This window comes from Eschscholzia californica, unplaced genomic scaffold, assembly GCF_041429995.1.
Source record: "Eschscholzia californica isolate CP2 unplaced genomic scaffold, dmEscCali1.0.p SCAF_3, whole genome shotgun sequence".
Taxonomy (NCBI): Eukaryota; Viridiplantae; Streptophyta; class Magnoliopsida; order Ranunculales; family Papaveraceae; genus Eschscholzia; species Eschscholzia californica.
In genome coordinates this window covers 31822867-31843543 of record NW_028238420.1, presented here as the reverse complement: position 1 = coordinate 31843543, position 20677 = coordinate 31822867, and the positions used below count along the sequence as shown (strand labels likewise).

The 20677-nt window shown below is 37.5% G+C and overlaps 2 protein-coding genes across 2 annotated transcripts; one reads left to right on the top strand and one right to left on the bottom strand.

The window, feature by feature from the left end:
* Window positions 1-11208: 11208 nt before the first annotated feature.
* LOC147549550 (uncharacterized) lies at window positions 11209-14927 on the top strand. Its single transcript, XM_086664844.1, has 3 exons — window positions 11209-12030; window positions 12517-12642; window positions 13089-14927. Exons 1-3 carry the CDS (start codon window positions 11605-11607, stop codon window positions 14625-14627), a joined length of 2091 nt encoding a protein of 696 aa, XP_086520970.1. The 5' UTR covers window positions 11209-11604; the 3' UTR covers window positions 14628-14927.
* A 600-nt stretch (window positions 14928-15527) lies between these two features.
* On the bottom strand, window positions 15528-17994 carry LOC147549549 (endoribonuclease L-PSP family protein). The gene is made up of 6 exons (XM_086664845.1): window positions 17595-17994; window positions 17382-17497; window positions 17246-17290; window positions 16514-16587; window positions 16376-16425; window positions 15528-15831 (listed from the first exon to the last, which is right to left on the bottom strand). Exons 1-6 carry the CDS (start codon window positions 17764-17766, stop codon window positions 15737-15739), a joined length of 552 nt encoding a protein of 183 aa, XP_086520971.1. The 5' UTR covers window positions 17767-17994; the 3' UTR covers window positions 15528-15736.
* Between the last annotated feature and the right edge of the window lie 2683 nt (window positions 17995-20677).

Sequence of the window (20677 nt, the reverse complement as noted above, 5' to 3'; positions counted from 1 at the left end):
AATTGGCAGTTGTTGATTTCCTTTTGGAGTGGGCTATTTTTGGTCCTTGAGAGATTTCATAAGTTTAGGTTTAGTACCCTTGTGAACTCTACAAATAAACACTTTCAAGAGAGGATAAAAGAAAGAGATATCTTGTAAACATGGCAAATAAAAGTTTCAAGAGATGATATTGGATTAGGATTTGATATTGGTTTAGGTTTTAGGGTTTAGGGTTTGAGGTATTTGCACTATTCCTAAATCAGGACCGTGAACCTATTCTTTTCCCTTCGCACCTGCTCTTATAATTTCAGCCACGCCACTGAGTCGAGACCTCTAAGTGACTTTTGTTCATACTCTATCCGTAAACGCTTGATTGTCAACCTTCCGTTTTAATATACATTTTTAGCTCATTAGATGTATGTGGTTAGAGGCAAATGTTCATCCGGGCGCCTATTTTATTTTTTAATTAGTAGACTTCAACAAAATAAAAATAAAGTTGAATATATAGTTTAGTGGTTATTACTGGTGGGCTAAGTATTTGGAGGCCCCAAACGGAGTTAATATTGGAGCGTGAGGCATGTTAGAAAAAAATAACTTAAATTTGTATTGGGAGGATTTAAACTCTTGAACTTTTGCATGTGCTCAAAATTTTTAACCACTAACTACAACTTAAAATCATGTTCGAATTTTGGGTAAAATATAATTATTATTTTAATCCTGACATACAAAATCCAAATCAAGAAATTCTTCGTCACGTTGGGACTAAAGCAACCACATTTTTGAAGCTGACATGCAAAATCTAAACCGAGCGACCCTTCATCACGTTGGTAATTGGTTAGTGTGTTTGGTGTTGACATTGTGGGCTAGTTCAAATCCTCCTCCACATATGTATCTTACATCTGCTTTCTTCATAATATTTCAAAAAAGTAGAATATGATTTAAATATATGTCTAACTCATAATTTGTTAGGTTTGTTTTCTTCATGAGCATATCGTTTTTAGTTTATGTATACAAGGGTATGACCAAATGATATTTTCAACCTTTTCTCTAAGAGCCTGTACAATCAAGAGAGCGTGTCCTTCAGTTATTTTTTTTTGGAAGAAATAGAATAGTTTCATTGATTAAAAAAAGCTTACAGAAGTTAGATGAGAAGACTAACTTCACAAAAACACAAAACAACAATGTGACTAAAGAAGATTACAAATGGCTCAAAGCCTAATTAACCTCACATACTTCAACGGATGTACATCAACAATGGTAGACGAACAACATATAAACAAGTTATCCTCTCACCATGGGAAAGCACCATCCACAGATCCACCTGACTCAGGTGACCTGAGGGAAGAGAAGTCCATCTGTGGCTTGTAGTTGTGGTTGCTGGAACCCTTGTAAGTCTGGATTATTGGTCAAATGTGCAAATCACAAATGACTGAAAGGAGAAATTTTATGTATATTTACCATTTTTACATGCCACACTTACAATCCTTCAATTGAACCAAATATAACTTAAATGTGAGTTTATATAACAAAAAGGGATATGCAAGTGTACAAAGAATCTTTGACAAGATTTTTGACACGATGAGTCGTCACACGAATAAAAGAACGGTCTAGATCAAAGTCAAGCTTTGAAATTTTTTTGTCTTGTAGTGAAAATGACTCGTCATGTCAAGGATCTTATCAAGGATTTTGTCATTGTAACACTCCCGTAACAAAAATTGTGTGCATTTTACCCGGGAAGAAAGTGGTGGCAGCCGACATACCATTTCGTTGACCCAATTAGTAACCCTAAGAATGCATTCCACAAATGAAGTTCTAAAGGCGCCTCTATTTTTCCTAAAAACGCCCCAAATGACCAAATTTGTTAAAGGTGCTCCCTTGACAAGAAGATAGCATTTGACAATTTCCCAGGATTTAGAGTTGGTCTGAAGAAGCTTCAAACAGTATGAGAGAAGAAACAGTAAATCTAAATCTAAAGTCTGCTCCTATGTGGCCTAGTTTTTATAGTGTTCCAAGTCATGTAGAATTGTGAGGATATAGCGGCTATTGCTATTGTTATAGGCTCACCTTTGTTTTCGGATTCACATACAGTCCCATTGAGTCGTATGGTTTTCGCGAGGGTTTGTACTGAGGTTGAATTGGGAAAGAGATCTCTCGTAACTTTCTATTGGAAGTAGGCGGAGTTATTTGTGATTAGATCCCTTATATTGATGTGGAGTACCCTTGGAAGCCATTTTATTACACTAATTGTAAGGCTTTTGGGTATACTCTCTCTAAGTGCCTTAAACTGGCTTCACACCCGAAGGTGAAACAAGTTTGGGTACCTAAGGAGAAGGGGAAAGCTGGTGATAAAGCTGCTTCTATGGAGTGTGATTGTGGATTGGTTCCTCCAATTCAGAAGGACGATCATATGGAGGGAGCTGGGGCTATTGAGACTGATGCTTCTATAGAGATTATCATCCAAGTTGAGTTATCAGTTCCGATTCAGCTAGTTAGTTCAATTGTCATGGTTGGGTATGATGAGGGTTGGCAAGATGTCAAGAACATGAATTTGCGAAGCGAAAGGGAAGGGCTAGTGAGCCCTCTTCACCAGATTATAGGCACAAGAAGGTGAGAACTCATGTTGACACCTCTCAGTAGTTAGTCCTTGCTAAATAAGGATGATTATGGGCTTAAGGGAGTTGAAGGTGCCACATCACAAGGTTTGGAGAGGGTGGAGAGGGGTCAGATAGAGCATATAAGCGTGTTGCAGGATTTTGATGATAGGCCTTCTTTGACTTCTTTGCATGATGGAATTGTTTCTCGTGATCAAGGTAAGGCTACTCGTAGTCTTGATTTTGGAAAGGTGAAGGTTTTGGATGGTGATATACTTGCTTCTGATAATGTTCCCATCATAGCCTCGAGGTTGGCTTCAATTTGATAGAATGTAAAGACATTCGAAGCTAAGATTTCTTAACTAAAGAGAATGGCCGGGAGGGTTACTTGTGTTCCGCTGAATGATTAGGTGAGAGTGATTTTGATTGTCTTTTATACGTATGAGAGGTATCCTTAGGGCGACTGAACGGGTTGAGAAATTATATTCATCCCTCCATTTTGGTCCCCTCTCCCAGCCCTCCGCTGATGTAGCGACATATCACTTAAGTGTGGAGCAATTGGAGAGATAATGATGAAAAAGTATACTTCAGCGATATGTCGCCACATCAGCGGAGGGATGAGAGAGGGACCAAAATGGAGGGATGAATAGAATTTTTAGAACGGGTTAGACACTTTGTCTGGTGGTAGTTTTTTAGCTTTGTTTTTTGATGCAGTAGGCGTGAAGCCTACATTTTACTCTATTAAGGTTCTGGCTCCCTTATGTTAATTAAAAAAAAAAAATCAGTAAATCCCGAAAAAGAAAAAAGATTATATCTCCATTTTTAAAATACCACTCTAAATCAATATTGTAAGTTTCATATGCTTCGATTACAGTTTGGAAAGAAGAATTCCCATAAGAAAAAAGGAATTGAAGTCACAATAAGCAAAACTAGATTCATCATCTAAAATCATCTCTGTCCACAAGAGTTCTACTTTTTATTACCACATGCACCTAGATATGAAAATAGACAAACGTAATACATGTGAGTTCAATTGGATTAATTAAAGATCACATAAAGAATGGAAATGAAAATTGTTGGCCACGAAAGTAGACATGATATGAACCGACATAAATTAATTCTTCTTTTATTCAATGGTTCGGTTACAAATATCCCACCTCCACCGGAATATGTTGTAGATCTTGTTAACTAGATTTGATAAATGTACTACTTACTTAAAGTCCCACCTCCAAACATTAACACTTCAATTTGTCGCTTTTACTGTAATATTGGCTGGTAGGCTTTGCTTCGTTGTGAAAATTATATTTTAGCTTATTTTACGGGCGTAGTAAAATTTTATGAGTTTGGTTACAAAAAATCGTTTGTTTTAAGTAATAAAAACTATTTTTCTACAACAATCAGAAATCACAATTTCGTAAATTTTGTACACTTGCTTTAAAAAAAAACAGTAGGTTATGAAAAATTACATATTTACCTATTTTATCGTCAATAAACATTCATCACTATCACAACTACTTCACTACTTCCATCACAACCGCTACACCACCTCCGCACCACATAACCAGCACTCCACCGTCTCCGGTAATAAGAACTAATTTTCTACAAAAATCAGAAATTACAATTTCGTAAATTTTGTACACTTTCTCTAAAAAAAAGGCGGTTATGAAAAATTACATATTTACCTATTTTATCGTCAATAAACATTCATCACTATCACAACTACTTCACTACCTCCATCACAACCGCTACACCACCTCCCCACCACATAACCAACACTCCACCGCCTCCGGTAATAAGAACTAATTTTCTACAAAAATCAGAAATCACAATTTCGTAAATTTTGTACAGTTGTTTTAAAAAAAATGTAGGTTATGAAAAATTACATATTTACTTATTTTATCGTCAATAAACATTCACCACTATAACAACTACTTCACCACCTCTATCACAACCGCTACACCACCTCCCCACCACATAACCAGCACTCCACCGCCTCCGGTAATAAGAACTAATTTTCTACAAAAATCAGAAATCACAATTTCGTAAATTTTGTACAGTTGTTTTAAAAAAAAATGTAGGTTATGAAAAATTACATATTTACTTATTTTATCGTCAATAAACATTCACCACTATCACAACTACTTCACCACCTCTATCACAACCGCTACACCACCTCCCCACCACATCACCAGCGCTCCACCTCCTCCGGTAATAAGAACTAATTCTCTACAAAAATAAGAAATCACAATTTCGTAAATTTTGTACAGCTGCTTTAAAATAAAGTAGTATTATGTCATGAAAACTTACATGTTTACCTATTTTATCGTCAATAAACATTCACCACTATCACAACTACTTCACCACCTCCATCACAACCGCTACACCACCTCCCCACCACATCACCAGCACTCCACCTCCTCCAGTAACTCCACCTCCTCCGGTGTAATTCCACCGCCCCCGGTGTACCAATGGCTGCTTTATATGTGTATATGAATTTTTTTTGCTTGTGTAATATTTTAATTTTCATTATTTATATATTTTCTATTAATATAATTATGTGAGTGTATTATTTTAATAACAGCAATATGACAATTATATGTTTTTTTTACTAAACGCCCCATCCTAGTTCAACAGGAAAAAAAAAACGCCCCATCCTAGCTTCTTTTAATATGAAAACTCTTTCTATATAATATACCAAACATCTCAACTGGGTTATTAAAAAGAACTTTATTTAAGGGCTAGTAAAGAAACACAAAATTGGGCCGAAGACCCCAGTTTCAAACTTTTTTTTTGTTAAAAAAGGTAACTTATATTTTTTTTTTTTTTTTGTTAAAAATCGAAATATTTGTATTTGTTTGGTTAAAACCCCAATATTTTTTGTAAAGGTGTTGCAAGGCGTTGCAAAGCTGTTGTAAGGTGTTGCAAGGCGCTCCAAAGCTGTTGTAAAGCGGTTGCAACGTTGTTGCATTACACTCCAAAACTGTCGTAAGCTAGCGCAAAGTGTTACATAGCTGCCGCAAGGTGTTGCATATTAAAAAAAGTACCCAAGGAGCTGAAGAATAAAAAAATTGACGACCCTTTTGAACCGACTCACATTTTTTACGGAGTTTTGGCCAAATTGCCCATAACGAAACTCTTCAAATAAGTTATATGTATACCCACATGAAGTCGTGACGCAACTGGCTGGTTCATATATACGAATTTATTTTTTACAACATCATCTCAACTTTTGTTGATGTTTCTGAATAATAGTAGCTAAGTTTTATAGCGTAATCTTGCTTGAATGATGTTACAATATCTTTCGTACTTTTGGTCGAGTTCTCTCTAATATCATCAACTATTAATAGGCTAACAGCTTCTATCGATAACCTAGGTTTACGTGAAGACGTTATAAAACCATCACATGTATGCACAGGGTTGTAAGCTTTCAGCACAAACATTGACCTTGACTTCAAAGGAGCAACAACATGGATGGTCCAAGCACATGTAAGAGTTTTGCATACACGAATAATACCGGCAAGATCATTCTTCAAAAATTTATAATTGTAGTCATGCTTTATTGAATAGCGACTATGAGCATGTCGAAAAGCTGTGGCGCCTAAAATTCCTGGTCAACAATGTAAACACTTCCGCCCAACTGTCAGACCTTAGAGGTTCAGTCCTCACAGGGGCAGTAGATACATCACCATGAGTGGATGATGAAGGACAGAAATATCTTGATAGACACTGTACAATACAGAATAATGAAGCATAATATGGTTTGGAAAGGAATTTGAATACAATACACAAGATAATTTACTCACAACATTTTAGTGTCCAGTGCATTGGAAATGAATCATGTTTATTTTTAGTTCAAAGAATGGGAAAGCAGGACTATACAAAAAATAATGCAACACTATCGATCACGGGTTCAGGATCCTTTACTGTAAACCACCAAACGTACTTGCAAGATGTTCATTTCAAGTGCATACAAATATTTCATGACAGTTGCATAATAACGCCATACTTGAAAAAACATAACATTTGGACTTGGATTAACTAAGACATTCAGTTGCAAATGTACATGCACGAATACAACATGTAGTATCATTGGGGTGGGAGGAAACATATATACATCATTATATGGTCTGGGAACGTACTGGTGTACAATAACACAGAAAAATATGTACTCGCACGACGGAAAAGGAGGATCATACTTTACAATAGTGCAACACTATAGAGACCGGGAGCAGGATCATTCACTGTAAAACACCTAATGTACTCGCAAGATTAGAAAATACTATGCATAATAATATTTCGGCTACACATACAATTAATGGTTTACACACTATGCAAAATGACTGAGTACTAGAGTAGACTACCGATTTCTTTCCCGTTGAATTCTTCCAGCTGATGCTCCAGCAGCAGAAGAAGATGTAGAACCGAAAAAATCTTGCTCCAGCCTCAATAGATAATGTAAAAATAAAACTACTAAAACATCCAAAACAGATTTAATAAATAAAGTAACTGAAAGTATAATTCACCAAAGAGGATGTCTTGCTACAATGTTCGCAAGCATTTCACTAAAACATGGAAAACACAAAAGGAAATAAGAATACGAAATGATTTATCATGGGTATTCCAATAATAAGAATATCATGGTAATTACACACGTGAGCGATTCTCTGTATAACTAGGTCGGAATTTCTTCACTATCCATTCTGTAATGGCCAAAAAAGACCTGAAAGATTAGAAAGTTGGAAAATGAAACACTTTTCAAACGAGCAAAACAAAGTACGCACAGGTATTCCAATGAGCTAAACAAAGTTTGGAAAGCAAAAACTTTGAAGTTTGGCAAAAAAATTAGTTGCAGACATTGGTTGGTTCACTATAACTATTTTAGTGATTTGGATGAAGAATTTCGTTCATTTTTAATATCATTTATGTTTAGGAAAGGAATACTAATCTTGTTTAAATGCTACCATTGAAGACAAAGGAATAAAATTCAGAAACATTAAAACAATTCACCTGAAAAAAGAAAGGGTAAAGAACAGATTCAGAGGAAGAAGATAAGAACTGAAAGTATAAATTTACGACCTTGTGATGTACAAATAAGAAGGAAGATGGAATAATTGAAACCAATTTATGGGCGGGATGAAAAGAATTCGGCCAAAACTTCGGAAAAAAAATAGCGCGTTGTCCAGAAATTTAAAAGAGAAAGAGAGGAAGAAGCGGTTTTCTAAAGGTTTTAGAGAGAGAAAGAAAACGAGAAGAGAGAGTTTTCCGATCTTTTTTTTTTCTTTAAGGGTTTCTGGTCTGAAACCCGTCCAACCTTTGCTGGGAATTTAATGTTCCCTTGCAATCACGCTGACAACATGTCAGAAAACGTGAGAATGTCTCGTCTAAGGAAAAGAGGGGAAGAAAAAAATAGAAAAAACAGAAAAATCAAAAAAAAAAAAAAGAGTTGGTCCTGACATTTGGACTGGAAATGAATTTTGGGGCAAAAAGGGACTGGGCTCTCATTTACCACCCATTATTTGGACTCCTAGCTCATTTTGTAAAAGGTATAATAGTCAAACTACTTAAATTGTTCAATTGAAGAAAGTAAGTTCAATTAGCAATTAAAAAGTCATCTTGAGTTAACCAGTGCTCAGAAGGAGAAGTTAGAAAACCATAAGTATTCTAGTTAATATGCACATATGTGTTGCTGCAATTGTATATACGTAATTCGAAAGATATTTTGATGAAATATGTCAATTAAAGACTGTAAGCATAATTTTCCATTTAAAAAAACGGTTACCGTCTGAGAAATATCTTGGTTGCTTGATAACCCTTCTCTTATGTGATACTATTCTCACACGCCTCCTCACGTGTGGAGTTAGCCTAGCACCTGTTTTTTTCTTTTTGGGTGATGTGGACCATCACGTGTACGCTTAGCTCTAATACCATGTTAAGTTTGTGGTCATCCAACTCAAAACTAATTAGCAACGAGTGGAGAAGACCTAGACATTACATTCTTGTTTGCCAGATATCTTTTCTTCCATGTAAATTATCACACTAAGAGCATCTTCAATACAACACTCAAACTCTAAAACTTAGAGTGCCACATAAGATTTTTTAGTTTTTCTTTATAGAGTTTTTCTATTTTGGCTTGCTCCCCCGCCGTGATCGAATGCGAATGGATAAGAGGCTCGTGGGATTGACGTGAGGGGATAGGGATGGCTATATTTCTGGGAGCGAAAACCAGGCGAATATGAAGCGCATGGATACAAGTTATGCCTTGGAATGAAAGACAATTCCGAATCCGCTATCTCCAGTGCAGAACTTAGAGCATCTCCAATGCAACATTCAAATTCTAAAATTTAGAGTGTCACACCGGATTTTTTTAGAGTTCTTCTTTAAAAACCATCTCCAATGCAAAACTCAATATGAATCTCTAATGTTTTTAGAGTATCTCTAAATGGCCAAGTAGTAAAGAGAACTTTTAGAGATCCAATTTTCACGCTTGACACCTAGAGTGCCACATAGGATTTTTGTAGAGTTTTTATTTATAAACCATCTCCAGTGCAGAACTTAGAGCATCTCCAATAGGACACTCAAACTATAACACTTAGAGTGCCACATATGATTTTTTAGAGTCTTTGTCAAAAAGACTTCTCCAATGTGACACTTTGTTAGACACTCTATTATGAGGTGGATGCTTTTATTATAGAGAGTCTCAAGAGAGACACTCTAAAATTAGACTGTCTCCTTGAGACTCTCTAAGTGTCACTCTAAACTTTAAATAAATAGAAATTCTTGCTTTTTAACTACTTTTTCCCTATTGAATTTGAGAATGGCATGTGTATTAAGTATAAGTATTTTAGATATCTCTATCGAAGACAAAGAAAATTTAGAGTGTCTCTATATTGCCACTTAGGAAAGAGAATCTTCTTTGACACTTGACAATCAGGACTTTTAGAGTTTTTGTTAAAGTGTCTCATTGGAGATGCTCTTAGATCATCTCCAATGCAACACTCAAACTCTAAAATTTAAAGTGCCACACGGGATTCTCTAGAGTTCATCTCTAAAGTGTGGCATTGGAGAAGGTTTTCTAATCGAGTATCTCTAAATGGCCAAGTGGAAAAGAGACCTTTTAGAGATCTAATTTTCACACTTGACAACTAGGATTTTTAGAGTTTTTGTAGAGTGTTGCATCTCTATTTGGATCTCTAAGATGATGTGCCGAGGGTGGAATAGAGATATCTTAAGAAGACGCTTTATTTCTAGAGTGTCTTCATAAGATATCTCTAATTGTCATCAATATTTAAATTTCAACCAATAGAAATAAAGTCTTCTATATTTTCTAAATAACTAATTATTTTCTACAAAAATAACTATGTCACATAAGTAAATAAGATAAGTTTAGAGTTTTGCATTGGAGACAAAAAAAAAAAAAAAATTGAGGATCTCTATTTTCGCAACCTAAAGTAAGAATCTCAATAGGAACTTGACGCATAGGATAAATAAAGATTTTTCTTGAGTTTTGCATTGGAGATGTTCTAAAGTATAAGCTTTTGAGTTTCTCTCGAGTGTCGCATTGGAGAATACTTTTTAGTATAGTATCTCTACATAGCCAAGTAGGAGAAAAGCCATTTAGAGATCCATTTTTCACACTTGACACCTAAATTTTCTATAATTTTTTGAGTCTTGCACGGGAGATGCTCCTATACATATATCTCGGCCTGGACTGAGATGGGGATTGGTCGGGTAAAATCATTTTCCTTAAAAATAAGCAACATTGCTAGGGAGTACGTTAGAAAAGTTTAGGGTTATTTCTCAAATGGCCCCCAACTTTTTGGCCAGCTTCCTGCCTGACCCTCTACTTTAGCAAAAATATCCATATGGCCCCATTTTTCCGTTATCTTTAACATTCCGTTAACTAGTCATATTCTCTCTCCTCCATCTCATCTCTTCTCTCTGCCACCTCATCTTCTCGCCACCTCATCATCTTCTCCGGCTAAGGTCGCAGCCGGGCAATTTTCCGGTCGGCGACCTTTAAACATAAAAAAATAATAATAATAATTTATTCGCTCTCTCCTCTCTCTCTAATTTTTTTTTCTCTCTCTAGAACAGATCTAGAGAGAGAGGTCTGTTCTTGAGAACAAACCTTTGATGGTAAATCTGGAGACCTTTGATGGTAGATCTGGTCTGTTTTCAAGAACAAACCTTTGATGGTCTGTTCGTGAGAATAGACTAGATCTGTTCTCATGAACAGACTATTCAAGGTCTGTTCGTGAGAACATACCCTCTCTCTAGATCTGTTCTAGAGAGAGGGAGAAAAACAAAAAACAAAAATTTTTAAAGAGAGAGGAGAGAGAAAATATAAAAAAATGTTTTTTTTTAAGTTTGAAGGTCGCCGCCTAGAAAATTGGCCGGCCGGCCACCTTCGCCGGAGAAGATGATGAGGTGGAGAGAAGATGAGTGGCAGAGAGAAGAGATGAGATGAGATGGAGGAGAGAGAATATGACTAGTTAACGGAATGTTAAAGATAACGAAAAAAGGGGACCATATGGGCATTTTTACTAAAGTAAGAGGCCAGGCAGGAAGCTGGTCACAAAGTTGGGAGCAATTTGAGAAATAACCCTTAGAAAAACCCACTCGCTCATAATAGTCAATTGACAGTTGACCTAAATCAACTGACCATCAGCCACCCAATAAACTTGTCATATTTTCTCTCTCTATCTCTGAAGCCAACGGTCGTCAAGTTGGAGCTGCTTCCTCCAACGGTCATGAACAATTCATTATTATAAACCACAGGAATCACAGGTACATACAGACCGTATAAAAATACAGTATCCATACAAAATACAAATCCGAAATACACGTTGTCTCGACAAAATCTCCTCCTCCCCTTATACAAGCAAGCTCGTCGAACCCTGTGTACTCGTTTGTTTTTATTTACTACTACAGATCCAAACTTCTCTCTCTTTCTCTCTCTATCTACTAAAAGATTGATGGATGAAGAAGAACCTCTTTCTCTCTCTAAATTCTAATGGCGGAAAAGTAGAAAACCATGAAGACATTTAAAGGAACTGATAAGATCACTACTGATTCTCACTTTCTCTCTCTAAATAACACCCAAGATTTGAAACTTGGTCGGAGGAAAGTTATTAAGAAGAGTGGTTTTTCTGGTTCAGGTATACGTTTGAAGAAGAAAGACTGTGCTATTGGTGGGAAGAGAAGTGGACCTACAACTCCATTGTTGAAGTGGAAGATTAATGAGAAAGAAGATGTTTCTGTTGTTGAAGAAGAGGAAGAAGAGGAGGATAAGATTGTTGAATCTGGTAAGAAACTTAGTAAGAAAGTGAGTTCTATTTCGGCTAGGAAACTTGCTGCTGGACTTTGGAAGTTACAGCAACCTGAGATTAATAGAGAAGATCCTGATGATGTTCGAGGTTTGCAGAAGAAGAATAAGGTATCTGATCGATTAGGGTTTGAGGTAAGATTTCATTTTTATACATATCTTTGTATTTTAGTGGTTTATTAAGGTGAATTTGATTCCACCCTTGTGAAGTTTATTAGGTTGGATGAAGTTTTTTATCATTCTTAAAATATGGAAACTTGATTGTTGTTTAATAGAGAGTGGTTAACTTTTGGCTTGGATAATTTCAATTTGAAGTTTTTAGATCAAATTTCTCACTTTTTAGGTTGAGTTCTTCTTCATGGTTCTCTATTAGGTTAGAAACTCAACAATGTCTGGTAATTGCTTATTACATATTCTTTGTGTTTGAAGTTTCTTCCTTTCTACCTAAATTTTTGGAGCTCAGTTACCTTCATATGTGATCTAATTTATCTCACAATAATGAGAACTAGTATGTGTATTTCCGAAGATCTAGAGTCGATTTTTTTTCCCTAATACGAAGAAACTAATAAATTTCCACGTTTTGTCGATTTATTTGTGATCTTTAATTCCTTGTTGCTGCAGCCTGGTGTTGGCAATGTAGGCTCACCATTTTTCTTTCACTGCAAGAACGGAGACGTTGGTTCTGATACTAAAGATTTGGAAACTCCATTTTGTGTTACCAAACCGAGAAATGAAAATCTTTATAAGGTATATGTCACTCACTTATTACCATATAAGGCGTAAAATCCGGTTAGGAGTGGGTAAATAACTGAGTTAGGCATAGGAAGAGTCCCTCTTCTGCACAAGCGGAATATGCTTTCTTCGATTCTTCTTTGCCCTTACCTTGTTAAATCTGTAAAATGTACTCTTGTTTCACAAAATCCATAAAGGCGAGTCCCCGGACTGAAAACTAACCAAAGTTCCTAATGTTGATAAGGAGACCTCCATAAATGATTGAAGAATAGAAAGTAAACTACGTGACGAACTAGGCCCACCTCGGGATTTTGTGCTAGAGTTTTCATGTGTTTTTTGTTTCTCTTTTACTCGGATCACGCTTCTTTATAGACAAAATGAGAAAGGGTATCTGTGCCTTAGGGTTAAATACTTTCTTGCTTTATTTAATTTCGCTCTTTACGTGAATCATTTGTGTTTAGGTTCAACCACCTTCGTCATTTTCCAACTGTGCTATGGAGGGGGCAACAAAGTGGGATCCTGGGTGCTCAAAAACCTCCGATGAGGTTTACAAGTTCTATGGCCAGGTTAAGCTACTCGAAGATCAACAGACAGCTCACATTTCTGTTGTTTCTTCTCTGCAAACAGAACTTGACCAGGCTCGATCCCGTATTCATGAACTTGAGATAGAGAGGCACTCGTCAAAGAAACAAGTTGAGCAGTTCTTGAGGAACCTGAAGGATGAAAAGGCATCATGGAGGAGCAGAGAGCATGAGAAAGTTCGTGCAATAATTGATGATCTCAAAGATGACTTACACAGAGAAAAGAAAACCCGTCAAAGGCTAGAAATTGTCAACTCGAAACTTGTCAATGAGCTCACGACTATAAAAAAATCTGCCAAGCAGTTAGTGCAAGATTATGAGAAAGAAAGAAAAAGCAGAGAGCTTATGGAAGAAGTATGTGACGAGCTCGCGAAGGAGATTGGAGATGACAAGACTGAAGTAGAAGATCTGAAGAGAGAATCAATGAAAATGCGTGCAGAATTGGAAGAGGAGAGGAAGATGTTGCAAATGGCTGAGGTCTGGCGTGAGGAAAGGGTACAGATGAAACTCATTGATGCAAAACTTATACTCGAGAAGAAATATTCGCAGATGAACAAGCTTATAGTAGATTTGGATGCATTTCTGAGGTCGAAATCTGAAACAATGAATTCGAAGGAGACAAAAGAAGCTGAGATGCTGCGAGAATCAGCAAAGTCGGTAAATATCGAAGACATAAAGTTTGCTTATGAGCCTCCAAATTCAGAAGATATCTTATCCCTTATGAAAGATCTCCAACCTGGTGAACCTAATGAAAATGAAACTGAGTCATGCCTAGATTTCAACCCAGAAATAAGTGGCATTACGAGAAACTCCATGGATAGTAGATATTCATCTGGGTTTGTCAATCGTAATGAAGAGATAGAAGAAGATGGAAGTGGTTGGGAAACTATGACTCATGTTGAAGAAGGGGAATCTTGTTATTCCCCTGAAGGAAGTGAGCTATCTGTTAACAGGAACAGAAGAGAAAGTAATGCATCAGGAAGTATTAAAGGGTGGGAAAGGAATGCAGGTCACGAGACACCAAATTCTGTCATCAGTGAGATATGCTCTTTAGCATCTAAGCAATCAAAGAAGCGTTCTTCGATATCTAGGCTTTGGAGATCAAACCCAAATAACAACGAGAAGTGCAAAATAATCTCAGTTGAAAGGAGAAATGAACGGCTATCAAATGCAAGAATGTCTAATGTAGGAGGAATTAGTTCTCCTGATCGAAGGTCAGGTGAAGGTGGATGTAGTTCACCAAGTCTGATGAGTCAGTGGAGTTCACCTGACTTGGGAAATTCTCGTACTAAAGGGACAAAAGGGTTTATGGAATGGCCTCGAGGAGGTCAGAGAAACAGTTTGAAGGCAAAGCTTTTGGAGGCAAGGCAAGACTCCCATAAATACCAATTGCGTCATGTTCTGAAGCAGAAGATTTAGTTTAGTTACAAGTTAGAACCCAAGTTGTGTAAATTATGCAGAAATCCAGTTTGGCATATGAAAGTAGAATATGAAGAAATGTAGGTTCTAGCCGCCGATTGATGTAATCACTAGATACCCGATTTCATCTCTCTAGACCACTCAATGTAGAGTCGCCAATTTGTATGCTTCTTCCGTTCTGGTAAGCCGATAACCTTTTTCCTGATGACCTTTTTCTTGTATGATGATTATATGATGTTTTGCTTCAAACAGCTCAGTTTATATTTCTTCATTATGAATAAAAGTAGTTTTTATGTTTCATATTTCTTGCATTATTGCTGTTTGCAAGTTTCCGATATGAGAAGTGATAAATATGCAGCCGTTGGGCTACGACTGAGGTAGAAAAATCTTACTACGTGGTTGGGCCGGAACAATGGACCAGGCAGACGGGATGTAATAAACGGAGCTCACTGGGAAGCCCCGAAGAGACAGAGCTCTCTGGAAGCTCCAAACGAATGGAACTCATTGGAATTCCATTATTGGGCCTCCCAAAGCTCTAGATAGAGAAAGCAATTTAGTGTTATCTCAGCACTCCCCAAATGCTATGGAACCTTCACCAAAAAAAATGTGTACTCTTCGAGCAGGTGGTCTGGATCCATTTGCCAAAAGTTAATACTAAATGTTTTAAGTCTAAAGTTAGTCAATAAGAACCAAGGTTTAAAATCACCAACTGAGATACTTCAGAATTTGATCTGGGGTACCCATTGAGAGTCTGAGATTTTTAGACATCATTTTGTGAGAGCAGCTCCAGCTTCTGGATGTCTTCCCAAATAAAAAGCAGAATCATGAGTTGAGGTGGGGAGCAGCATTGGAAAAGTTCTTCAGGGATCAGTATTTTGCTATAAAGGTAAAAGACACAAATTCAAGGAAATTGAAGCTGGCAAGTTTATTCAAGTTCAATTATTCAACGACAGTAGTTCCATGCAACTCCAGGACACTTACAACTTCCAAAAAGAAACTAAAAAAAAAAAAAAAACAAATTCAAACAGCTACTGAGATCTACCTAGCGAAATCCTCATTATATTTTATTGAACCTGTTTAGCCAGTCCAATGATAATGAATTAGAGACTTTAAAGTGTTGCAATGCACTCGATTTCGACCCTGGCATCCAGGGGTAAAGCTGCAACCTGGTATGTCGAACGAGCAGGGGCAGGAGCTGGAAAATCTGCAAAATAAACCACTCAAGCAGGTTAATGTGCTTCCTAATTTCACAAGTTCATCTCTGACATGATGTTTGATTACTAAGAGTGTCAAAGGTTTGATAAACGTAAATTGCAACTTTGAATAACTATAATGACAGTATAAGAAACAATAGTGCCACAATGACGGTTGCTCTTTCTTCCTTCGCTCTTAATGGCCAGGAGGAGCCTTGGGACTCCGGTAGAAGGTCTATGGTTTCGGACTTCGTACAACATAAAGAAGAAAAACCATCAAAGTGCGACTATCTCTTCCTTAATCTCCTTACATAAAATCTAAACCGTCTCAACCCGCACGATGACACAAAATGCATGACGCAAAATGCGTGACGTTTGAATTTTGTTGAAAGACAACAAAGTTTTGGTCTTTTCTGCCAATGAAATTTAAACAGAGTGAATTATAGGACCATTATGTTTCAACCCGGATGTGTCTCTTCTGTATTTTATCCTGATATGGACGTTTTCAAGAACTGCGTAACTAAAGCATCACAGTTTGGTTTCATTAAAACTCACACTTAGCATATACATCATTCACTTTCTTGAAGTCCTTCAAATCAGCCAACCTGTAAGATAAATAGATAAGAAAACCTTCAGTTTTTTCTGTCCTCAACTGCGAAAGACTACATACTAGAACGAAAGACAAGTCCTTACATAATTGTCGTCTTAACAACCGAAGAGTAGTTTGCACCAGCAGCTTTCAGTATTTCACCCATATTCTTAAGAACCTGAAAAAATTGCATACCCTTCAATTTCTATGATCTACTCTCAATAAATTTAAGATCCTGATAATTATAAAGGAGTAGTTCTCAAAATTCAAAGTTTTGTCTATTCTTTTCAGCAACTGTGACTATGAAAAAGGAAAACAATGCACAATCTCAAAAGTCCGCCTCCAATTATAGTTTGAGTGACCCCGACAAGAAAATCAGAGCTCCGCGTATAAATCAGCAATACCATATGTTGTCTTATGTTCCGACATGAAATTCATCGGAAAAGAGATAACACTAGACTTGGTGTATTTGTGCTAAATGTTTTGAATAATATGTTAGAACCTATTGTGTAATAAATATTCAAATAGAGTATCTTTGAAATACACTCCACAAACGAAATATTCTTCTTAAAACCTAGCTAACAATTTATTATGTGCTTGGATAACTCAGAACTACATCAGAAACAAGCCCTTTTCAATCACAGGTGAAGAGAGAAACAATCAAATTCTTAGTTAAGAATCATATCTCAATTTAGGGTTTATAGTCATACAAATTTGATGCCCATTGTCAGTAGAACCCTAATATAAGCAAAATTAGGGTTTATAGTCATACAAATTTGATGGCCATTGTCAGTAGAACCCTAATATAAGCAAAATTAGGGTTTATAGTCATATACCTGTTCTGTTTGCTCCTCAACCCCATCTGAGACAAATTTTCCAGTCTAAAATAAAATACAAAATGCATGAACATCATTTGAAGGTAAAATGGACGATTGATAATCCAAATAGTGGGAGGAAGATAAGATAACAAACCTCAGGATTAAGACCCAAACAACCAGATACAAAGAGAAGGTTATTAGCTTTGATTGCCTGAGAATAAGGTCCCAAAGCCGCAGGTGCCTTTTCCGTTTGAATCCCCTCCTTTTTACCTGGAAATAGGAAATGATTAGGGTAGCCAAAATGTTATCTGGATTCAGAGAAAGAACAATTACTAGAGAGAGAGAGAGGGGGGGAAGAGGGTTTAACTGGTATCAGCAGCAACGCTTAAGGAAGCGAAGGGCTTGGAAGAAGATGAACTCCACAACTTCGATCCTGCTACAGAAGCGCAGCCGATTCCTACTGCAAGAGGAGCTCTGTTGCGCAGTGCTTGTAAATCAACCGCCGGGGCAGAGAAGGATCTTGCCATAGACCACGCCATTTCAGTTCAGAGTTGTTGTCTCTCTCTCTCTCTCTCTCTCTCTCTCTATCTCTTCTGAGCACTGTTGTTTTCTCTCTCTATCTCTTTTCTCTTCCTATATTTATAAGGCCCTTTGGAGTATATGGAAAGGTCGGAGCCCGGAGGCCATGCTGAAGTAGATTATGTAGTATATCCTGTAAAACGCTCCTCAACTTCCTTCTTCTTCGTTTTCGTCGCAGTGTAGTGTAAGAGCAAGTCCAACCCCAGCCGGGCTGAGGCCAATAATTCAAATTATTGGCCTCAGCCCGCCGCTCCAAGCCCAGCCGCTTGGAGCGGAGGCTGGGGTCGGCCATTCAGTCGCCCCTAACATTAGGGGCGACTGAATGGAGGCCCCAAGTGACCGTTGGGGCCTCCAACGGTCACTTGGGGATCCCCCTAGCCGTTGGATTTGCTCCTCTCCATAAATAGGGGTTGGATCCATTTTATCTCTCACCCTCTTCATCACTTTCTTTCTCTCCATCTCTTGCAACTTCCTCTCCATTTCTATCTCTCTTTCTTTCAATTTTTTTTTCATCTTTTCATTTGTTCACCCATGGATCCATTAGACATCAACGAATTCGATAACCAAAGTTATATGGAAATGTTGTCCCCTAATTCTACTTACCCGTCGGCTCAATTAGGAGTTGATGATTATGAAGTATGTGAGGATTCTTGTGTGCAAGGAGGGACGTTTTCGACAAAGATAACTAAACGGGAACCGTATAAGCCGGATGAAGATATTTTACTTACTAATTGTTATTTGAAAATAACATTTGATGCGGTTGTCGGAAATAGCCAAAAATATAAAGTATTTTGGCAAAAAATATCGGATGAATATAATGCGAGTGCAAAGTTTCAACGCACACTTAGAAGTTGTAAATCTCGTTTCAGTGAGATAAGCTCGGAATGTCAAAGTTTTATATCGACTTTGAGGATAATAAATAAAGTTCCAAAAAGCGGAGAAAACGATTATGACCGGGTAATTGTTTCTAACTTTTTAATTTCTTTTTTCTATCTTTTCACTTCATTCATAATATATACTTATATATATATTTTGTTTATTTTAGTTACAAAGAGCTATCGAAATGTATAAAAAAAATCATCAAGGTAAAGGGTTTAGGTTCCTACATGTTTACAAAATTTTGATGACACACAACAAGTGGATGGCAGACATGCCAGGAGAGTCAACATCCGGTAAAAGAGATTCTAATACCAATCCATCGGAAGAAAGACCAATTGGCCGTAAACAAGCCAAAGCAAATGCAAGAGTTGGCGAACCATCCACACATTCTACCGCTTCAAAAACTCCCAGTGAGGGATATTGGGAAAAAAGAGACGAAGATTCCCAACAAAGATCAATAACTTTGAGTGAAGCAGTACGGGTTCAACAAGAGACCCTAAAGGTGCAACAAGATTTTCTACGGGTGCAAACGGACTTGGCGAACCGACAATATGCGATGGATTTAATGAAGATTGATATTAGGTCTCTCGACGAACATGCTCAACAAATGCTTTTAGCGGCGCGAGAGGCTTTGTTCAACGGTGCACCACGAGACCCAAGAAACCCCTTCTAGTTATTTTTAATTAATTTTTCTAGTGTTGTTTAGTCGTATTTAAGTAGTTTTAAATTTTTAATCAATTATTAGTTGTAATCGATGTTTTTTTAATTGAATTTTATTAGTAAATTGGGAAATTTCTAATTCAAATTTTCGGCCTCAAGAGAGGCTGGGGTTGGAGCTGAATTTTAGAGGCTGAGCTGAGGCCAATAATTTTAGGTGAAAAAGTGGTTTTTTCGGCCTAAGACAGGCTGGGATTGGACTTGCTCTAACCCTTGCCAGATCCGGTGAGGGTTACATCTCTCTTTCCCTCTACTCCTCTCTCACTCTCTTACGGTTTTTTGTCCGTTCGTAATGGTGGTTTTTGCCCTAGGAAATGTCTGGATGTGGTTGTGTACTGGTGGCATCGAACTCGGATTTGGTGGTGATTGGGGTGCGATTGGATGTTGTGTATAGATCTGGTGGTCTGGTGGAGGGTTCCGTGGTGATGTTTACTGTTGGTGGTGGTGGTTACGGTGGTCTCTGGGATTCAGGGGTGGTACGATGATGCTGTGTTATGTAACAAATGGTTGTACTCTGATGATGGTGGTGGTGATGTGGTGACGGTGGGGTACTGGGTTCAGTGATTGCGGTTTTTTCCTATGGTGATGGTGGTTTTCCGATGAAAAGTCGGTTTTTCGGCGACAAAGGCGGTTTTTCGGCGAATGTGACGGGGCTGTAAATTAGTATATTCTTAATTTGTATTTTCAGTTATTTTGGTGACTTTTAGGGTCTTTTCATCCGTGATCTATAGGATCCTTTCTATTTCGACCTTTAAGGTCATTTTCTTGAGTCATGTCTAGTCCAATTTCTTTCTCATTATGAGGCACTTTGCATTTAAAGGTATGCAACTCTCATGATGTTTGAAGAGAGAAATAATTATGATCATCCATGTAACAATTGTGATTCAATCACGTATGAATGAATATGGTTCGCTTGGTTTCAAAAAAAAAATATCTCTTGTAAAACTAAGAAAATGAAAGTGATTAGATAAGAGGAAACAAATATAGAAAAAGAGACCTAATTTCTACTTTAAGATAGTGATGCTTAAAAGGCCGGGTCGGGCCGGCCCGGGCCTGTCCCGGTCGGGCCAGTTACCGGGGCAGGCCTGTCCAGGTCGGGCCAGTTACCGGGCGAGCCTAGCCAAACGGGGTTGAAATTGTCCCGGGTCGGGCCTCAATCCAGGTTGGCTATACAAGGGCCCAGCCCGGGACTGGGTATAGACCCAGGCCTGGCCGGGCCAGCCAGGATTTTATATAACATTTTTTTTCTTTTTTTAAATTTGAAAAACCAAAATT